The 17132-nt window shown below is 46.5% G+C and overlaps 1 protein-coding gene across 3 annotated transcripts in view; it reads right to left on the bottom strand.

Annotated features, from left to right (window-relative positions):
- Nucleotides 1-17132, bottom strand: part of LOC124619293 (serine/threonine-protein phosphatase 6 regulatory ankyrin repeat subunit B-like) — a 289649-nt gene that overhangs the window by 154018 nt on the left and 118499 nt on the right. For all 3 annotated transcript variants that reach the window (XM_047145590.1, XM_047145570.1, XM_047145581.1), the window contains exons 6-8: nt 16353-16448; nt 9700-9798; nt 9523-9618 (exon numbers count right to left, since the gene is read on the bottom strand). In XM_047145590.1, the coding sequence (XP_047001546.1) occupies nt 9523-9618; nt 9700-9798; nt 16353-16448 (291 nt within the window). The remainder of the gene's footprint in view (nt 1-9522; nt 9619-9699; nt 9799-16352; nt 16449-17132) is intronic.

Below are 17132 nucleotides of genomic sequence, written 5' to 3'. Positions count from 1 at the left end.
CAAATTTTGGTGATAAGAATCTCAGTAAATTAGCTTACTATGCCTACTTTCATTCACTGCTTTTGTATGGCATCATATTCTGGGGTAATTCATCGTTGAGTAGAAAAGTATTCATTGCTCAAAAACGTGTAATCAGAATAATTGCTGGAGCCCACCCACGGTCATCCTGCAGACATCTATTTAAGGATCTAGGGATCCTCACTGTAACCTCACAGTATATATATTCACTTATGAAAAATGTTGTTAATAATCCAAACCAGTTCAAAAGTAATAGCAGTGTGTATAGCTATAACACCAGGAGAAAGGATGATCTTCACTACGCAGGGTTAAATCTTACTTTGGCACAGAAAGGGGTAAATTATGCTGCCACAAAAGTCTTTGATTGCCTACCAAACAGCATCAAAAGCCTGACAGATAGCCAACCAACATTTAAAAATAAATTAAAAGAATTTCTAGATGACAACTCAAACATTAGTGTCATGCAATATTTTGTGTAATGTAATATCTTGTACAGACATCTTTTTTTAACCTGACACGTTCCACATCATTACGAAGTGTCGTATTCATGATCTAATCTAATCTAATCTAATCTAATCTTGTTACCTCTCACTCAAAAGCCGACATTTCCAACTTTTTGAGAATGTAGTCACAATTATCTAAAAGTAATTAAGTTATGAAATCAAACAACAAAGACTCCAGGTAGGAATACCAACAATGCAGGAAAAGACAAGGTTGATACTTATCTTAAAGAAGACATGTCAAGTTGCAGATAGGCACAATTAAAAGACACTTACCTAAAGCTTTCGGCCACAGCTTTCATCAGTAAAAGAGACACACATGATTCACCCATGCACACCTCATGCACACATGACCACCAACTCCAGCATTCCAGCCCTAGATGCTGGAGTTGGTGGTTTTGTGTACATGAAGCATTCTACTTGGGGTGAATGGTGTGTGTCTCTCTTTTACTGATAATGTCTGTGGCTGAAACCTTTATGTAACCATCTTTTAATTGTGCCTGTGTGCAACTTGACGTGTCTTCTTTATAGTAAGTAGCAATATTTTTTTTCCCACATTGTTAACTTATAAAATAAGTGATACAAAAAGCTCAGACCCTCCAAATTTCAATCGCCTATTTTGATTTAATGACTGCAAGATTCTGAACTTTGCTAATATACTTTTGTTGCTGTATTTTTTCCAAATCAAACAACACATCCCACTAATTATTTCAGTCAGTAATGAAGATTTTGAATAATTTAGAATCAAAAATATGTGTGTAAAGGCTCTAAATGGCTCTGAGCACTATGGGACTCAACTGCTGTGGTTGTGTGTAAAGAGCTAGTTGTGTTTTACAAGGGCGATGTTTCCTAAACTCATGTTGACTGTGTGTCAACAGACCATTCTCTTCGAGGTAATTCATAATGGTCAAACACAATATATGTTCCAAAATGCTGCAGCATATTGATGTTAATGATATGGGCCTGTAATTTAGTGGGTTACTTCTAACATGACCTGACACTTAGATATTACATGTATGATGGCAAATCACTGATACTAATGGAGTCTGGCATAGAGATGTTGATTGTAGTTTGACTGGTTGTGAACTGCAGTGACTTTCAGCATTTTTCAGAAAAGTAATCATACAGGAGACTGATGATAAATGCAGAAATGTGGCCAACACTCGCTCTAGACCATTTTGTTCATTTTGTGCCCAAAGATTATTGTTCTTGTAATTAAGTAACATTACAGAATATGCAAATCATACAGACAAGTGCATGGTATGGATGCTTTCCTATAAGGAGTACTCCATTACACTAAGCATTCAAATAATCTGTGCACTGCGAAATTCACATATACAGGACTAAATAATTATTACCACAATCTGAATCATTTCCTTATAGTATTCAGTGATCTATTTTTTATTGCAGTTCTGAAGCTTAACTGTTGCCACCACATAGGTAACAGATGGGTATTAACATGAGCCAGCCAGAAAATGGAAAAACTTGTGAATAATCATTTATTAGATTTTGAAGATGGCCACTGGCTTTCAATAGTAAAGTTATTTTTTTAGGTTATAAACCTCAGTCTTTCACTGCCCACTCCCTTTCAACCCAAGCCACACACATGTTTGCAGTTAAGCAGATGATGCAAAACCCACTTTGCCCATAGGTGTGTGGCATCTCTGGTTCAGAGCACCTTATCTTTGTGACTTACTTCTTTGGACCGCTTAGTTCTAGTTTTCACTTTCAGCATGTGACTTGTTCTACTGCCATGTTTGTTATGTACCAGTGATTAATAAATGCATATACGATACTGTGTGTGTTATCTCCAACCAGTCCTATGTGATAACCACAGTAGTGACCCCGACACTGTCATCATCTCATTGCAATTTACTTTGTGCTTGTTGTCATCATTTATGAACTTTGTGTGCCAGCCCACATTGTTTCCACCACACTGGATCTACCAGCATCTTTCGGTGCAAGTGTAACAGACCCCATTAACTATGTTTGTGACCATGAGTGGACAAGTGAAACTAATTCGAATTTGGTTAAAAGTGAACAATTATTTATGCCCGGCCATGCCAGAGGCCACCTAACCTTATCGGGCACAACTGGGCCACTGCCTAGCATGGCAGCACAACAGCCACAACATGGACAAAGCACGCTGCCTAACGACAATGTGGCTGACCTTCCAGTTAAAGACATTGTGGTTTATACTTCATATACACCATTACCTTCGGGATGGCTTGACATGCCGGCAAAGTTCCAGAACTGTGAATCGAACATTACTATATGTGGGGTAGCATGTTCTAATTTACATAGTGTCGCAGCAGCAGAGCCCCCACACACCATTTCGGTGATGCTGGTTGCCTTGACCGTGCCAGTTTCCAAGACCACCTTCCGCCCGCTTTCATAATGGTGCCGGTCATTCCACCCACGCCAGTTACTGCGTCAGCTCCCCTGTGGGTTCAACGCAACTGCCTCCCACCCACTGTTGCAGCAGCATCGGCCGTAACACCCGCACCGCGTTCTTCATCGGGCTTGCAGATTGGACGCACCGTGCCCACTTTAATATGCCCACTCTCTCCACACTGTGTGCTGCATGCGGCCACCACCCCACACAGACCTTGGGCGATGCACTGTTCACCACTACTGCACTTCTGGCATTGAAGGCGTCCTGCTCTGACTACACCAATCTCCATCTGCCAGTGCTGCCTCAGCAGGTGTTATCAGGCAGGTTCCCTAAGCTACCTGCATTGCAAAAAGACAATCCAAAAACTTGGTTTGCCTTAGTGGACCATCTCCTGGACATCCACAGCATTTCCAAAGATGGAGCCCATTTTGTCTGCCTGATGAGCCATCTCCACACACATACGGACTTCATCAGCGACTTGCTACTCTCACTGCGCACTTCAAACAAATATATGATGGCCAAATCAGTGCTTATTGAGCACCTTTCCTGCCCTCCAGTAGAGGTTATCCACCACATTATTTACAAGGAGCATCTTTATGACCATACCCCTTCACAGCTTTGGCAGGGCCTACATGCATTCATCGACGATCAAGCTTTACCTGATGCTGCACTTTGGAGGTTGTGGATGGTCAAAATGCCTTTGGATCTGCAACTTCATCTACTGTCCCACGTTGCCGACCCACTAGAGGTTCAGCAACACATGGCGGATCAGGCTTACGCTATCATTCGTCACCAATACCACCTGTCACGAACGACCTCTCTACCATCCTCAGTTGGTATACCTGCACCTCCGGTTCTGCTCCCTGCCTGCAGAGGCCAGCACACTTGCCTCAGCACTTCAGCTGCCAGTCAGGAGCTACCACCTAGTGGCCCACAGGAGGTACTGCCAGTGGGCTCCCAACAGCCGTCGACCTGGCCTGAGCAGCAACCCGATTGGATACCGGCCCCAACACAGTCAGCTGCGGCCCCCTCCCGCACCACACCACCCTTCCAACTGGGCCTTCCACTGTGCTGGTTCCACACTACTTACAGGGATGCCACCTGCAATTGCCATGCACCTTGCGCCTACCCAAACGAGACCGGCGGGTGGCATGTTTAGGCACCACATCCCACCACGTTCCATCACGGCACCTAACGTCCAACTCTGCACCACTCGCTTCAGCAGCGCAATGCCTCTATGCCACAGACATGTCAACGGGCATCTGCTTTCTCATCAGCACCGGCGCCGACATTACCGCAATCCCAGCTAAGCACACTGTCGATGCACTATCACCTCCAACATTTGCCTTGACCACTGCCATTCGTTCTATTGCAGTTCATGGCTCCATCAAGATGTCACTTCACCTATCACCAGTTCACACCTACCCTTGGACCTTCCACGTTGCCGATGTAGATGAACCTGTGATCGGATTGGATTTTCTACACCCCTATGAACTTTCACCAGACCTGCAGGCTGCTGTGCTGTGCCATGCATCTGGCCCTACAGTTCCGTGCTCACACAAGTTCAGGATGGCTTTGCTCTCTGCCTCCTCGGATACGCTTTCCATATGTGCATCCCTGGTCAAGCACATTGCTACATGGCTCCCTGACCTGTCAGACAGGTGTTCACAAATCAACGAACTCCGCAGCCAGAACAATGCCTTATGCACCTGTATCACGTCTACCTCAGCTGAATTGTCACATGCACAGCGTACCATACAGCGCTTATCTGCAGACCCACAACAAGGTGGTCCATCACAACCATCTACAGCATCTTCTCACCAATCTGCTCCTGTGTTGAGCATTCCACCACTTGCTATTGTTTTCTCACCGAAGCAGACAAATCTACAAGACACATCTGCATGCTCCGCTCCTACATCATGACTTCCATCGCCAACTTCAGCCAATGCCACCCCGGTTCACCAAGGTCAGTGAACCGATGTTGCCTGTGGATAGCATCTTGACCCCTATTGCCAACTCTCCTATGCGAGTATCAGCCATCAGTACTGGCACTTGTCAAAGGATTCGCACCACCGACAGCCCACCTGATCATTATAAGCCCAGGTCACTTAACGCTTCCAAACTTCTGTGCGCAAAAGAGATCATTCTGGAATTGTTGGCTTTGGGCGTCCTCCATCCCTCCGATAGCAACTGGTTGTTCCCAAAAAGGACGTCACTTTATGTATGTGCAGGGACTACAGGCCCCTTAATGCTCACGCCATTATCAGTAACTACACCTTCCCACATATCCAGGATTTCACGGAATTACTCCATGGTTCAAACTTTTTCTCCATTTTAGATTGTTCCAAGGCATATCTCAGACCCTATGCACCCACCAGATATTCCGAAGATGGCCATCATCACACCCTTCAGCCTATTTGAATACTGTTACATGCCTTACGGATTGAAAAACGCTGCGCAGACGTGGCAGCAGTTCATTGATTCTATTTTGCTCCCTCTACCATTTGCTTATGCTTACTTAGATGATACACTGATCTTTTCCTCCACCGCTGAGGAACATCAGGTTCACCTTGATGCAGTCCATTCGACCCTCGCTGCCAATAGTGTGGTGATCAACCATGATAAATCTCAACTGTGCTCCACATCAGATACCTTCCTAGGTCATGCTGTCTCTGCGTAAGACCTCCAACTGACGAGTTCTCATGTCGAAACCATAAACTTTCCTCTCCCTCAGGATTAGGCTCAGCTCTGTCGTTTTCTGGGTATGGCAAATTTTTACCACCGCCATATTCGTCAAGCTGCCTTCAGCCAAATGGCTCTCTACTATGCTCTCTCCGGCAAAAACAACATTGTGAAACGGAAGTTGGAGTGGGCAAAACCCATGCTTGATACTTTTGGTAACCTTAAAACTGCCCTCACCAAAGCCATCACTCTCACCCACCCTGACCCTGAGGCCCATGTCTCAATCATGACTGATGCCAGTGACTCAGCTGCGGGTGCTGTTTTACAACAGCACACCGCCAACTCCACCTAACCCCTCCGCTTCTTTTCCAAGAAACTGACTAAGTGCCACTGCCAATGGTTGGCTTTAAACTGTGAGCTTCTCACTGTGCACAAGGCGATCAATCATTTCCGTAGTGACCTTGAGGGGCGACCTTTCATGATCTATACAGATCAAAAGCCACTCGTGGATGCTATTCATAATCCAGCTAAGGACCTTCTGCCGAGGCATTTCCGCCTTATGAACTACATCTGTCAGCATTCTTCTGATGCATGCTATATCTGAGGCATGGAGAACATTGTGGCAGACTACCTTTCCCGCATCTGCGTGCTAACTGCACCGCGGAATCTGGAGGAGCTTGCCTGATTACGAGGGTAATCCCTAAAGTAAGGTTTCCTAATTTTGATAAGTATAGAAGTCTGTTTGTGTGGCAGGTGGTCACACTGTTACGAAGAGTACTTCACGCGCTGTGTGTAAACTTGTGCAAGCCATGCTGAGGCACTCAGTCTTGGTTTGGTAGCTGTTGAGAGTGGAGCTCTCGTTGGATGTTACTGCTACATGTGAATGATGTGCAGTTATTCAGTTTTTGAACGCAAAGGGCAATGTGCCAATTGAAATCAAATCGTCAATTGACGGAAGTGTATGATGAGTCGTGCATGGATGTCAAAAATGTTCGTAAGTGGCGTTGAGAGTTTGCAGTTGGTTGGACCGAAATTCACGACAAACAAAGGAGCAGGAGACCATCAATTTCTGAGGAGACAGTGCTGAAGGTTGAGCAAAACATGTGTGAAGGTCAGCGGATCACCCTGGATGATCTCTGCACATTGGTTCCTGAGGTTTCCCAAAGCACCATTCACAGAATTTTTACAGAAACACTGAACTACCAGAAGGTGTGCGCAAGATGGGTGCCACACATGGCTGACTGAAGATCATGCGGCAATGAGTTGATGCTTCCTGCGCATTTCTTCACTGCCTTGCAGCTGAACAGGACAACTTTCTAGACTGAATCATTACGGGTGATGAAACTTGGGCATACTTTACACCTGAGACCACACAAGAGTCACGCCATCTGAACAGCATGGCGGTGAGCTGGTATGACATGGGCATACAAAAACTGCCACAGCATCTACAAAAATGCATTGAGAGAAATGGTGATTATGTCAAAAAATAGCTAAATGTTCAAGCTGTAAACTGATGTAAACCATTGTAGAAATAAAACAGGTCCATGTACTTATAAAAAAATAGGAGACCTCACTTTTGGGATTACGCTCATACAAGCTGATGATGATGGTGTACAGCAAATAATAACAGACAACGAATCATTGCTCTCTATCCAGCCCTGTTTACTACCTGGGTCGATGATCCCTGTCCTTTGTGACACCTCTATGGGCACACCCCGCTCCTTCATCCCTACTGCTCTTTGTCATAAGGTCTTTACTGCCTTGCACGGTTTAGCCCCCCCTGGGGTGCAAGCCACGTGACAGCTGGTTATGGAGCGCTTCGTCTGGCCTGGTGTGAAGCCTGACTGTCGCAGTTGGAGCTGTGCATGCGTCCCATGCCAGTGCAACAAAGTCGGCAGGCATGCTCAAACTCCATTGGGAAAGTTTGACATTCAAAAGGGGCATTACTGCCACATCCATATCAACGTCATTGGTCCCCTCCCATCTTCCGAAGGTTACAGATACATCACGTACATCTTTTCGATCATTGACCGTGTGACCCGCTGGGTCGAGGCAGTCCCATTTATTGGCATGATGGCCAAAACCGTCGCCCTTTCTTTCATCTCGGCATGGGTTGCTCGCTTTGACTGTCCCGTCTCTCACTCACTTTGCTGTCCCCTGTCTCTCACGACCATCCAGGGATTCCAGTTTGAGTTTGCCCTCTTTGCACGACTCTGCAAACTTTGCAGCGTAACCAAATTTCACACTACAGCTTATCACCCACAGGCAAACAGCCTGGTCAAGCAGTGGCACCTCACACTCAAGGCCAGGCTAATATGCCATGGTAGCCTATGGTTGGAGGCCCTCCCATGGGTCCTGCTGAGCATTCGCCCGGCCAATAAAGAAGATTTGAATGCCTTACTCGCAGAGATTCTATACGGTGAACTCCTCCTTCTACCCGCTGAGTTCATTCGAGGATTCACCATCAGCTGCAACCGAGGATATTCTCGCCCTGGTTGAGCAGGTTCAAATGAACATTGCACAGCCTCACACCTCCCCTTCCTCACCCCCCCCCCCACCCCCCTCACCCGTGTTCATCCACAAGGACCTTGCTCCGTGTAACTTTGTGATGTTGTAGGATGACACTGTGCAAGAAGCCCTGCAGCTTCCTTATTCGGGCCCTTATCACATCCTACATCACGGTACAAACACGTCTGTCATCCACCTACATGGAGGGCCACTGATTGTGTCTGTTAATCAACCGAAACTGGCATGGTCACTCATCAATCTGCCTCCCGACGCTGCCAACCTGCCTTTGGCTGACTCCACCTATGCAGCCGTTGGAATCATGGGACTCCTGCACCGCCAAGACTGACACCCCCACTTCCCATGCCAGCTGCCGCCTACAACCATTGCACTGGGACCAAGATTATGAATTTATGTAATGTAGCTTCCCTCCGCCGTGCTTCGCACTACTGGGAGGGGGGTGTCTCTGTGGCGTGGCTTTTGCTTCTTTGGACTGCTTTGTTCTAGTTTTCACTTTCTTGTTCTACTGCCATGTTTGTTATGTATCAGTGATTAATAAATGCATATTCGATACTTAGTGTGTGTGTTATCTCCAACTGATTCTATGTGATAACCACAAGTTTGAAGTTGACAACTTTGTTTCACAGAACAATTTTCTTTTATTTCTACCAATGACCACAAAAACTTTTGGTCCTTAGACTACCAGCTTTGATCAGCAATGATCATCTTCAAATCTTGGTGTTGATCTGCTACTTCAGTTTACAGCAACTGGTAGTCTGAGGACCACAAGTTTTTTGGTCGTTGACAGAAATAAAAGAAATGTATACTATACTTCCTGGATCACTGTTTTAATCCACGATCAATCATAGCTTGTGAAACTAGTGTCATGATTGGCTTATGTTGGAATCAAATGGCTCTGTAAACTGAAGCAGTAAATCAGCATCAAGACCTGAAGATGCTCATTGCTGACCGAAACAGAAATCTATATTTGTAAACACTGTCTATCAGACACTTTATTTTTGTCATAGAAGATCAGAGTTTTCCATCTATGTATTTCCCTCCTTTTTCAGTCAAAATTACATTGATTTCAGCATATATAGAATAGTTGTCTGTTTTATAAACTCCACATTGTAGTATTCATTATGAATGTGGTATATGGAGCAAGTAACTAATCACCTTGTCACAAGCTAGATCATAATGTTTAGTAGATTATCAAAGAAACTGCTCCCATTTTAGTTCATTACCTGCTAAACACTGAAATAAAAAAGGCACAAAAGACTGGGAGAAAGTATTTCTGAAGTTATCAGAATTAACATATGTTATTACTAATCAATAGAAGTCTGAATTTATGTATTTGTTGATGACTTCTCCTTTAAATAAGTTCTCGATAGTTGCCATTATGACCATAAAGCAGATGCTTACCTTTGGAGAACAAAGGTTTCCAAATATTGGAGAATGTCCTGACAAGTCTGTTGTTAATGGGCCTGTGTCTGAATTACAGTTTGACACTGCCCATTCCTGCAAAAAAAAAGTCTATTGTGAATGTACATAATGGATTAGAAAAGAACTCATTATACAATAAACAGAATCTTAACTCACCAAACATCTTCTTGTGTGGCCATTTACTGTTGACTTCCTGTGTTTAGGCCTATATCTGCCATTTATATCTGCACCTTGAGCAAGCAACCTATGTACTAGCTGTTGAAAACGGAAGACAGAGTATGAGGCAACCACAGAAATCGACCATGAATGCATGTATCAAGAAAGATTTATACCAGCATGGATACTGTCCACCCATGACACATCGTAGATTTTAACATTTACTAGAATTTTTTTAAGTCAATATTTATTTCTCTGTGGCTGTTGGCACTGCATCACTTTATCTGATTTACAGCTTCTCTACGATTTAACCCCCCCTAGGGGCTCAGCATTCATTTGCTGAGAACGGGCTTGGCGACCCCGGGGTCCTGAGCTGGGGACTGGTCAGCGCCGCCAGTCTCCTGTCACCGTAACCCCCGGACATGCTTCAGCGACCACCGCATGGTGCGGCGGTGGAATGTTGTGTGCTGCGGGGAATGGTAATTTTGGCTTGACCGCCTGGATTGTGAGGAAGGTAAACCTCTATAAAAACCCCTCAATCTTACGGTGTGCTGCGCGCCTATAAGATGCATGGCTGTTGGGGGGGGAACAGTCGTAAGCGGGCAACCTCTGTGGCACCTGCCGCACCCCAGTTGTATAAGGCTTACTCAGGCACGCGGGGCTCTGTCTGAGCGGACCTTTAGTTCCCTAGCTGCTCGTGGGACCACAATGGACCCTTCGACCTCTACGTTTCCCCCTACCAGTGGATTGGGTGGGCCACTGGTAGGAAAACACACCCCATCGAAAAAGCGACTTCGTGCTGCGAGTCCTCCAGCGCCTGGTGTTACTAGAGATTTATCAGACTCTCGTAACAGAGCACATGCTGATAACCAGAATGTGTTTTTGATTGTCAAACGGAAGGAAGGTAGCTTTGAGAGAGTTTCTCCCTTTTACATCCACAAGGGTCTTGAGGGAATTGCAGGAACACTGAAATCTGTGAAGCGACTGCGCAATGGGACTCTGTTAGTTGAAACTTCTAGTTCCCATCAAGTCACTTCTCTTCGGAAAGCAACCTGTCTCAGAGAGTACGCTATCGAGACCGAGCTCCACTCCACTTTGAACTATAGTAAGGGTGTTGTGACATGTAGGGACTTGGTGGATATCCCCAAGGACGAGTTGAAATCTGAGTGGGCTGACGAAGGTATTGTCGATGTGCAGCATATTATGAAATGAGTCGATGGGGACCTAGTCAAATCCGACTCGTTTATTCTCACGTTCAATTGCCCGAGACTCCCAGAGCATGTTAAAGTGAGTTTCTTACGTTTGCCAGTATGGCCATATTTCCCCGACCCAATGCGCTGTTTTAAATGTCAGCGCTTTGGGCATACTACGTTGGGGTGCAATGGGATAGCCACTTGTGGTAAATGTGGTCAGCCTGCCCATGAAGGAGCCGATTGTTCATCGCCTGTGAAGTGCGTGAATTGCTCTGGGAGTTACCCTGTCTGGAGCCGGGTCTGCCCCATCTATCTCGAGGAACGGAAGATACAGGAGATCAAAACATCTAAGCGCATCCCCTATGGTGAGGCCAAGAAGCTCTTTAAGGCCATGCAGCCTCCTGTGTTTACAACATCTTTCGCTTCCACTCTGCAGAAACCGGTACAGTTGGCCACTGTTGCTACACAAACAGAGGTTGCTAGTGTCAGCACTAATACCTGCGTTTGCCAGTGGACTTGTGTCGCTGCGGCTGTTTTGCAACCTGCAGCTCTCCCCACAACGTTGGACAAGGCCGTGGTTGCTGACATTGGGGTACTTCCTGCCCCTCCCCATATATCACCTTCTGCCCAGACGAGTAAAGCTCCAACTGTTGACAAGGTTCTGCATTCTCAGCCCCCCAAGACGAAGATGCCGAAGGTGAAGGTTTTGCCACCTGAGGAGACTAGTCAGGGTCAGTCCGATGATGATGCCATCGTACTGTCTGACATCTCCCTTGGGTCGCCATCGGAGCTGATGGGCATTGATATCGACCGGGGGCGATATTCTCGCCCCAGGAATAAATCTCTGGCCAGTACGGGCTCTCCTCCAAAGCACAGAGACAGGGTGAAAATTCGGCCACCCTGATCACTGGCCCCCATATTACAGTGGAACCTGAATCGGTTCAGGAAGCATGTGGCCGAATTACAACTCCTTGTACAAGAGTGCCCCTTGTGCTTATGCCTCCAAGAGACACATTTTCGGGCCACTGATGCCCCTTCTTTACGGGGCTATACCGTGTATCGAAAAGATGATCTGATGGGGGAAAGGGCAAAGGGTGGTGTTGCAGTTTTTGTCCATGACATGCACCATTCATCTGAGCTCCCTCTCGTTACGGACTTGCAAGCAGTTGCAGTTGACCTTCTTGTGGGGCGGAGGCTCACAGTCTGTTCTGTTTACTTACCGCCTCAGGGTGCAATAGACTCTGAGGCTCTCACAGGCCTTGTTAGCCAACTCCCCCACCCATTTCTCCTTCTGGGGGACTTCAACGCTCATAATGTCTTATGGGACTCTAGGACTACTTGCCCCAGGGGTCGCATTTTGGAAAGCCTCATGGCGTCCAAAGAACTGTGCATCCTCAACTCTGGTGCTCCCACTCATTTCTGTACTGCTTCTGGGTCATCGTCAGCTATTGACCTTTCCTTTTGCTCTCCAGCACTCGCAGATTCTGCTCTGTGGGAGGTTACCGCTGACCTCCATTCTAGTGACCACTTCCCCCTTTGGATTTGCCTCCTGGATGAGGCTGTGGCATTGCCAGTGCCGCCCAGGTGGCACCTCTGCAGAACTGACTGGACACTTTTCAGCCATTTAGCTGTTTTGGAACACCGTGCCAGCGTCCACGAATGGGTCGACCATGTTACAGCCGTGATCTCCCATGCTGCTGAATTGTCGATCCCACGGTCCTCAAGTCATCGCAAGAGGCGTCCTGTCCCTTGGTGGACCACTGAGTGCTGCTCAGCCATCCGAGCCCGCCATGCAGCTCTGCGCCGCTTCAAGTGCCGTCCCTCAGCTGACAATCTTGTGGCCTTTCGGGTGGCAAGGGCCAAGGCACGGCAAGTGATTAAAGAGAGCAAACGACGGTCATGGCAATCGTTCTTGAACTCCATCTCCCGCTCCACTAGTTCTACGAAAGTATGGGAAGCCATCAGGAGGATTTCCGGGAAACGCAGCCAACTACCTGTCACGGCATTGCTGCATCAGGGTTGTCTACTCACGGTGCCGAGAGACATTGCCCAGACACTGGCCATGTATTTTGCGGAATCTACTGCCACTATTAACTGTGCTCCAGATTTCTGCATTGCCATCGAGAGGGATCACTTGGACTTCCGGTCTCCAAATTCTGAACCCTACAACTGCCCCTTCACAATGTGGGAACTGGATTCGGCGCTGTCTGTGGCTCTTGCTACTGTGCCAGGTGATGATCAAATCCTGTACAGCATGCTGCAGCACTTAACACATGGTTTTTTACTCCGGCGGGAGGACCCCCCAATCTGCAGTGCTTGTGGTGTCCAGATTACTGTCTGCCACATTTTACTTGACTATCCTTTATTCTCTGACCAGAGGGCGGTGGTTTCCTTGCCACCGGATTTGCCCTCTATTTTGCAAGACGACGCAACGACTGCGGTTAAGGTCTTACGGTTTTGTGTCCTGTCCAATTTGTTGCTGTATGGGTGGATTGGGCAGGTCTTGCATCGGGGTCTTCCACAGGTATGATCCCTTTGGCAGGGAATTGAGAGTGGATGTGGCACAGGGATGGACTAGCATGTTGTGGAGGTTGGGTTGGTGGCAGAACACAACTCTGGAAGAAGTTGGAAGTATCTTGGGTAGGTCGTTCCTCATTTCAGGGCATGATGATAGGTTATCAAAGCCCTGATGAAGCACGTGGTTCACTCATTCCAGTCCTGGTTGGTATTGGGTGACAAGGGGGACACTTCTTTGTGGTCGGTTCTTGGGATGCCTGTGAGCATCAGGTGTGTATGCAGATATGGCATGGGAGATCAGTTTGTGAATTAGGTCTGGAGGGTACTGCCTGTCTGTGAAGGCCTTTTGAGGCCTTCAGCATACTGGGCATGTAAGTTATCATCACTGCAGATGCATCTGCCATGGGTGGCCAGGGAGTATGGGAGGGATTTTTTGGTGTGGAAGGGGTTGCGGCTGTCAAAGTGCAGGTACTGTTGGTGATTTGTGGGTTTTATGTGGACTCAGGTGTAGATGGAGCCATCTGGGAGGAGGAGATTGACATCTGGAAAGGTGGCATGGTGGGTGGAGGAGGATCAGGGGAATTGGGTGGGACAGAAGGTGTTGAGGTTGTGTAGGAAAGAGGGTAAGGTGTCCTGGCCTTGGGTCCAGATTATAAAGATGTCATCAATAAACCTGAAACATACCAGGGATTTGGGGTCTTGGGAGGTCAGGAATCTTTCCTCTACATGGCCCATGAAGAGGCTGGCATAGGAGGGTGCCACTCAGGTGCTCATGGTCATGCAACAAATTTGTTTGTATACCTTCCCTTCAAAGACAAAGTAATTATGGGTCAGGATGTAATTGGTGAGGTGTACAGGGAATAAAGTGGTGAATGTGGGATCCGCAGGGCACTGGGAGAGGTAGTATTCAATCATGGCAAGGCCATGGGCACGAAGGATGTTGGTGCACAGGGATGTTGCATCAACAGTAATGAGTAGGGATCTGGGGGCTAAGGGTGTAGGGATGGTGGAGAGCTAGTGCAGGAAGTGGTTTTTCTTTAATACAGGAAGCTAGGTTTTGGACAATTGGTTGGAAATGTTGATCAACAAGGGCCGAGATTCTTTTGATGGGGGCACTGTAAGCAGCAGCAATGGAGCACCCAGGATTGTTGGGTTTGTGGATTTTGGGGAGCATGTAAAAGGTGTGTGTGTAGACTGTTGTTGGAGTGAGTAGGGAGATGGATTCAGGATAGAGGTTCTGGGAAGGACCTAAGGGTTTCGGCTGGGACTGGAGGTTATGTTGGACTTCTGGGATGGAATCACTTTGACAGAGCTTTTAGGTGGAGGTGTCAGCCAACTGCTGGAGGCCCACTGCCAGGTAGTCACTCTGGTTCATCATGACAGTTGTGGAACCTTAGTCTGCCAGGAAGATAATCAGGTCAGGATCCATTTTTAGTTTGTGTAGGGCAGTCCTTCCTTCTGTTGAAAGGTTGTCGTTTTTAGAGAGTCACCTGGGGAAGGGTAGTGAGGTCAGGTTGGAAGTTAAGAATTCCTGGAAGGTGACCAGGAGACAGCTAGCTGGGAGTGTGGGAGGGTCACGGTTGGATGGTGGTATGAATTGGGACGAGCAGGGTTTGATGCTGGGATTGGATTGGCTTTGGTTGGAGGATTGGTGGAAAAGAAGCATTTCACTGTATGAAGTGGGAGAAGGAGAGTAGGTCCTTCACAAGGTCTTTCAATCCTAGACGCAGGGCTTAATGTCAGTCTTTTGGATAGGACTGAAACTTCTGTGGGGTGAGGATATTGGTGGAGAGTTTAACAATAGTGATCTGGGATTGTTTTGGCTCTGGATTTCATGAAGTGTTGATAGGGGGCTTTGGAGGACGTGGTTAGTTGAAAACGTCAGCTAAGCAGAATCAGGGTGCTATGAGGGGTTGACAAGGAGAAACATTGTGGGTAGGATTGGGGTTGGACAATGGTGCCCCGAGGTGAAAGTAGGATGTCAGCATGCTGGATAACTTGTAGAGGTGGTTTTTTGAATGTTCTTCCAAGTGTTGAAGTGCCAGGATTTCAGTTTGAGTGATGAGGTGTAGGTAATGGGAATTGCTTTGTAACAGTATTTTGTGGAGGGAGTGAAATGGTTCAGGGATGCCTGTGCCATGGAAACATGTTTTGTATAACCAGGTTTGTGAGGGAAAGGGTCCACTGTGGAAGGGGGCGGGGGGGGGGGGGGGGGGGGAGGATAGCATTGAGGAGAGAAGTTGGTGTTGGATGTGGTGAGCAAAGGTGTCTGGTGGTTGTAGGGGGAGTTAAAAAATGTTGACAGGTGTGAGAAAAGTGTGTCGCACAGGTGAGAGGAAAGAAATGTATGAGAAAGAAATGGATGGACAATAGAGGGAAGCTAAATAAAGAAAACAGTAATAAAGGATGGTGGAATGAGGTCTGGATTGAAGGAGCCACTTGGTGGTACAATAATGTGCAGAAAGTTATGGTTGAAAATTATGAGTTATTTAGGAATAAAGGGGATGACTCACCGAAAGGCAGAAGTGCTGCATCATTGATAGGTAGACTAACAATAGGTACAAAGCTTTGCTAGCTTTCAGAATGCACTTCCTTTTTCATGCTTGTAGGGAGCACATGTACACAAACACATTATGTGTATTTCAACTGTATAACAAATGGAGAAAAATTAATGCAATGATTATTATGAAGCAGTACATTCTGTGTGTACTTGTGAATCATTTGGAAAGCTGTTGAAAATACTCTCTAAACCCCAGATGACATATCATCTAAACTGAAGAGACTTCTTGTCACCTACAAGAGGGCTGCAGAGAAATTTCATGTCAGGTACTATTTTGAAAACATAAAAGCTCAAGGTATATATTGTTTTTTTTACAAGTAACTGAAAATAATTAAGACATAAAATTATAAACAGTACTGAAAACTTTGTGGTTACTGCCTTACCTCATAACAACTTGCAGCCGCATGTAAAATTTGATTAAGTACATCTTTGCTATAATGTGAAAAACTAGCTCCAGCCTCTAACAGCAGCCATGTTTCCTGAAATAAAATTAGAGACTGTAAATAAATCATTTCCTTAATGAGACACATTAAGTTACAGAGAGGCACAATTAACTGACACTTACATAAAGCTTTCGGCCACAGCCTTCATCGGCAAAATAGAAACACTCGCCATTCATACACAGAAGTAACCACACCTCATGTACACATGACTGCCAGCTCCAGCATCTCAAGCTGAAATGCAGCTGTCACACGGGATCCAAGCAGCAATCTGGAGTGCGTGGGGAAGGGGAAGGGATAGTAGTGTATGGATGGGGAGAGAGAAACAAATGCTGTCTGGTGGAGTCTGCAGGGACTAGAATGTCAACAGGCACTGCAGCAGGAGGTTGTGAGGCAGGGGGTGGGGAAAAAAGCAGCAATAAAGGAGAGGAGTGGGGAAAGACAGGCCGATGAGTTGACAGGGGTGGCAACTAAACAGAGTGGGAGATGAGAATGGGGAGGAGATGACAGGTCATTGGGGGGGCACTATTGGTTGAAGGTCGTGGAGTCAGTATGTTACTGTAGGTGGAGATCGGAATACTTATGGGAGCAGAGAATGTGTTGTAAGAATCCATATCTACACCTACATACATACTCCACAAGCCACTATATGGTGCATGGCAGAGAGTACCCTGTACCATACTAACCATTTCCTTTCCTGTTCACTCGAAAACAGAGCAAGGG

The sequence above is a fragment of the Schistocerca americana genome, chromosome 1, assembly GCF_021461395.2.
Source record: "Schistocerca americana isolate TAMUIC-IGC-003095 chromosome 1, iqSchAmer2.1, whole genome shotgun sequence".
NCBI classification, from domain to species: domain Eukaryota; kingdom Metazoa; phylum Arthropoda; class Insecta; order Orthoptera; family Acrididae; genus Schistocerca; species Schistocerca americana.
This window is presented reverse-complemented; position numbering and strand designations above follow the sequence as displayed.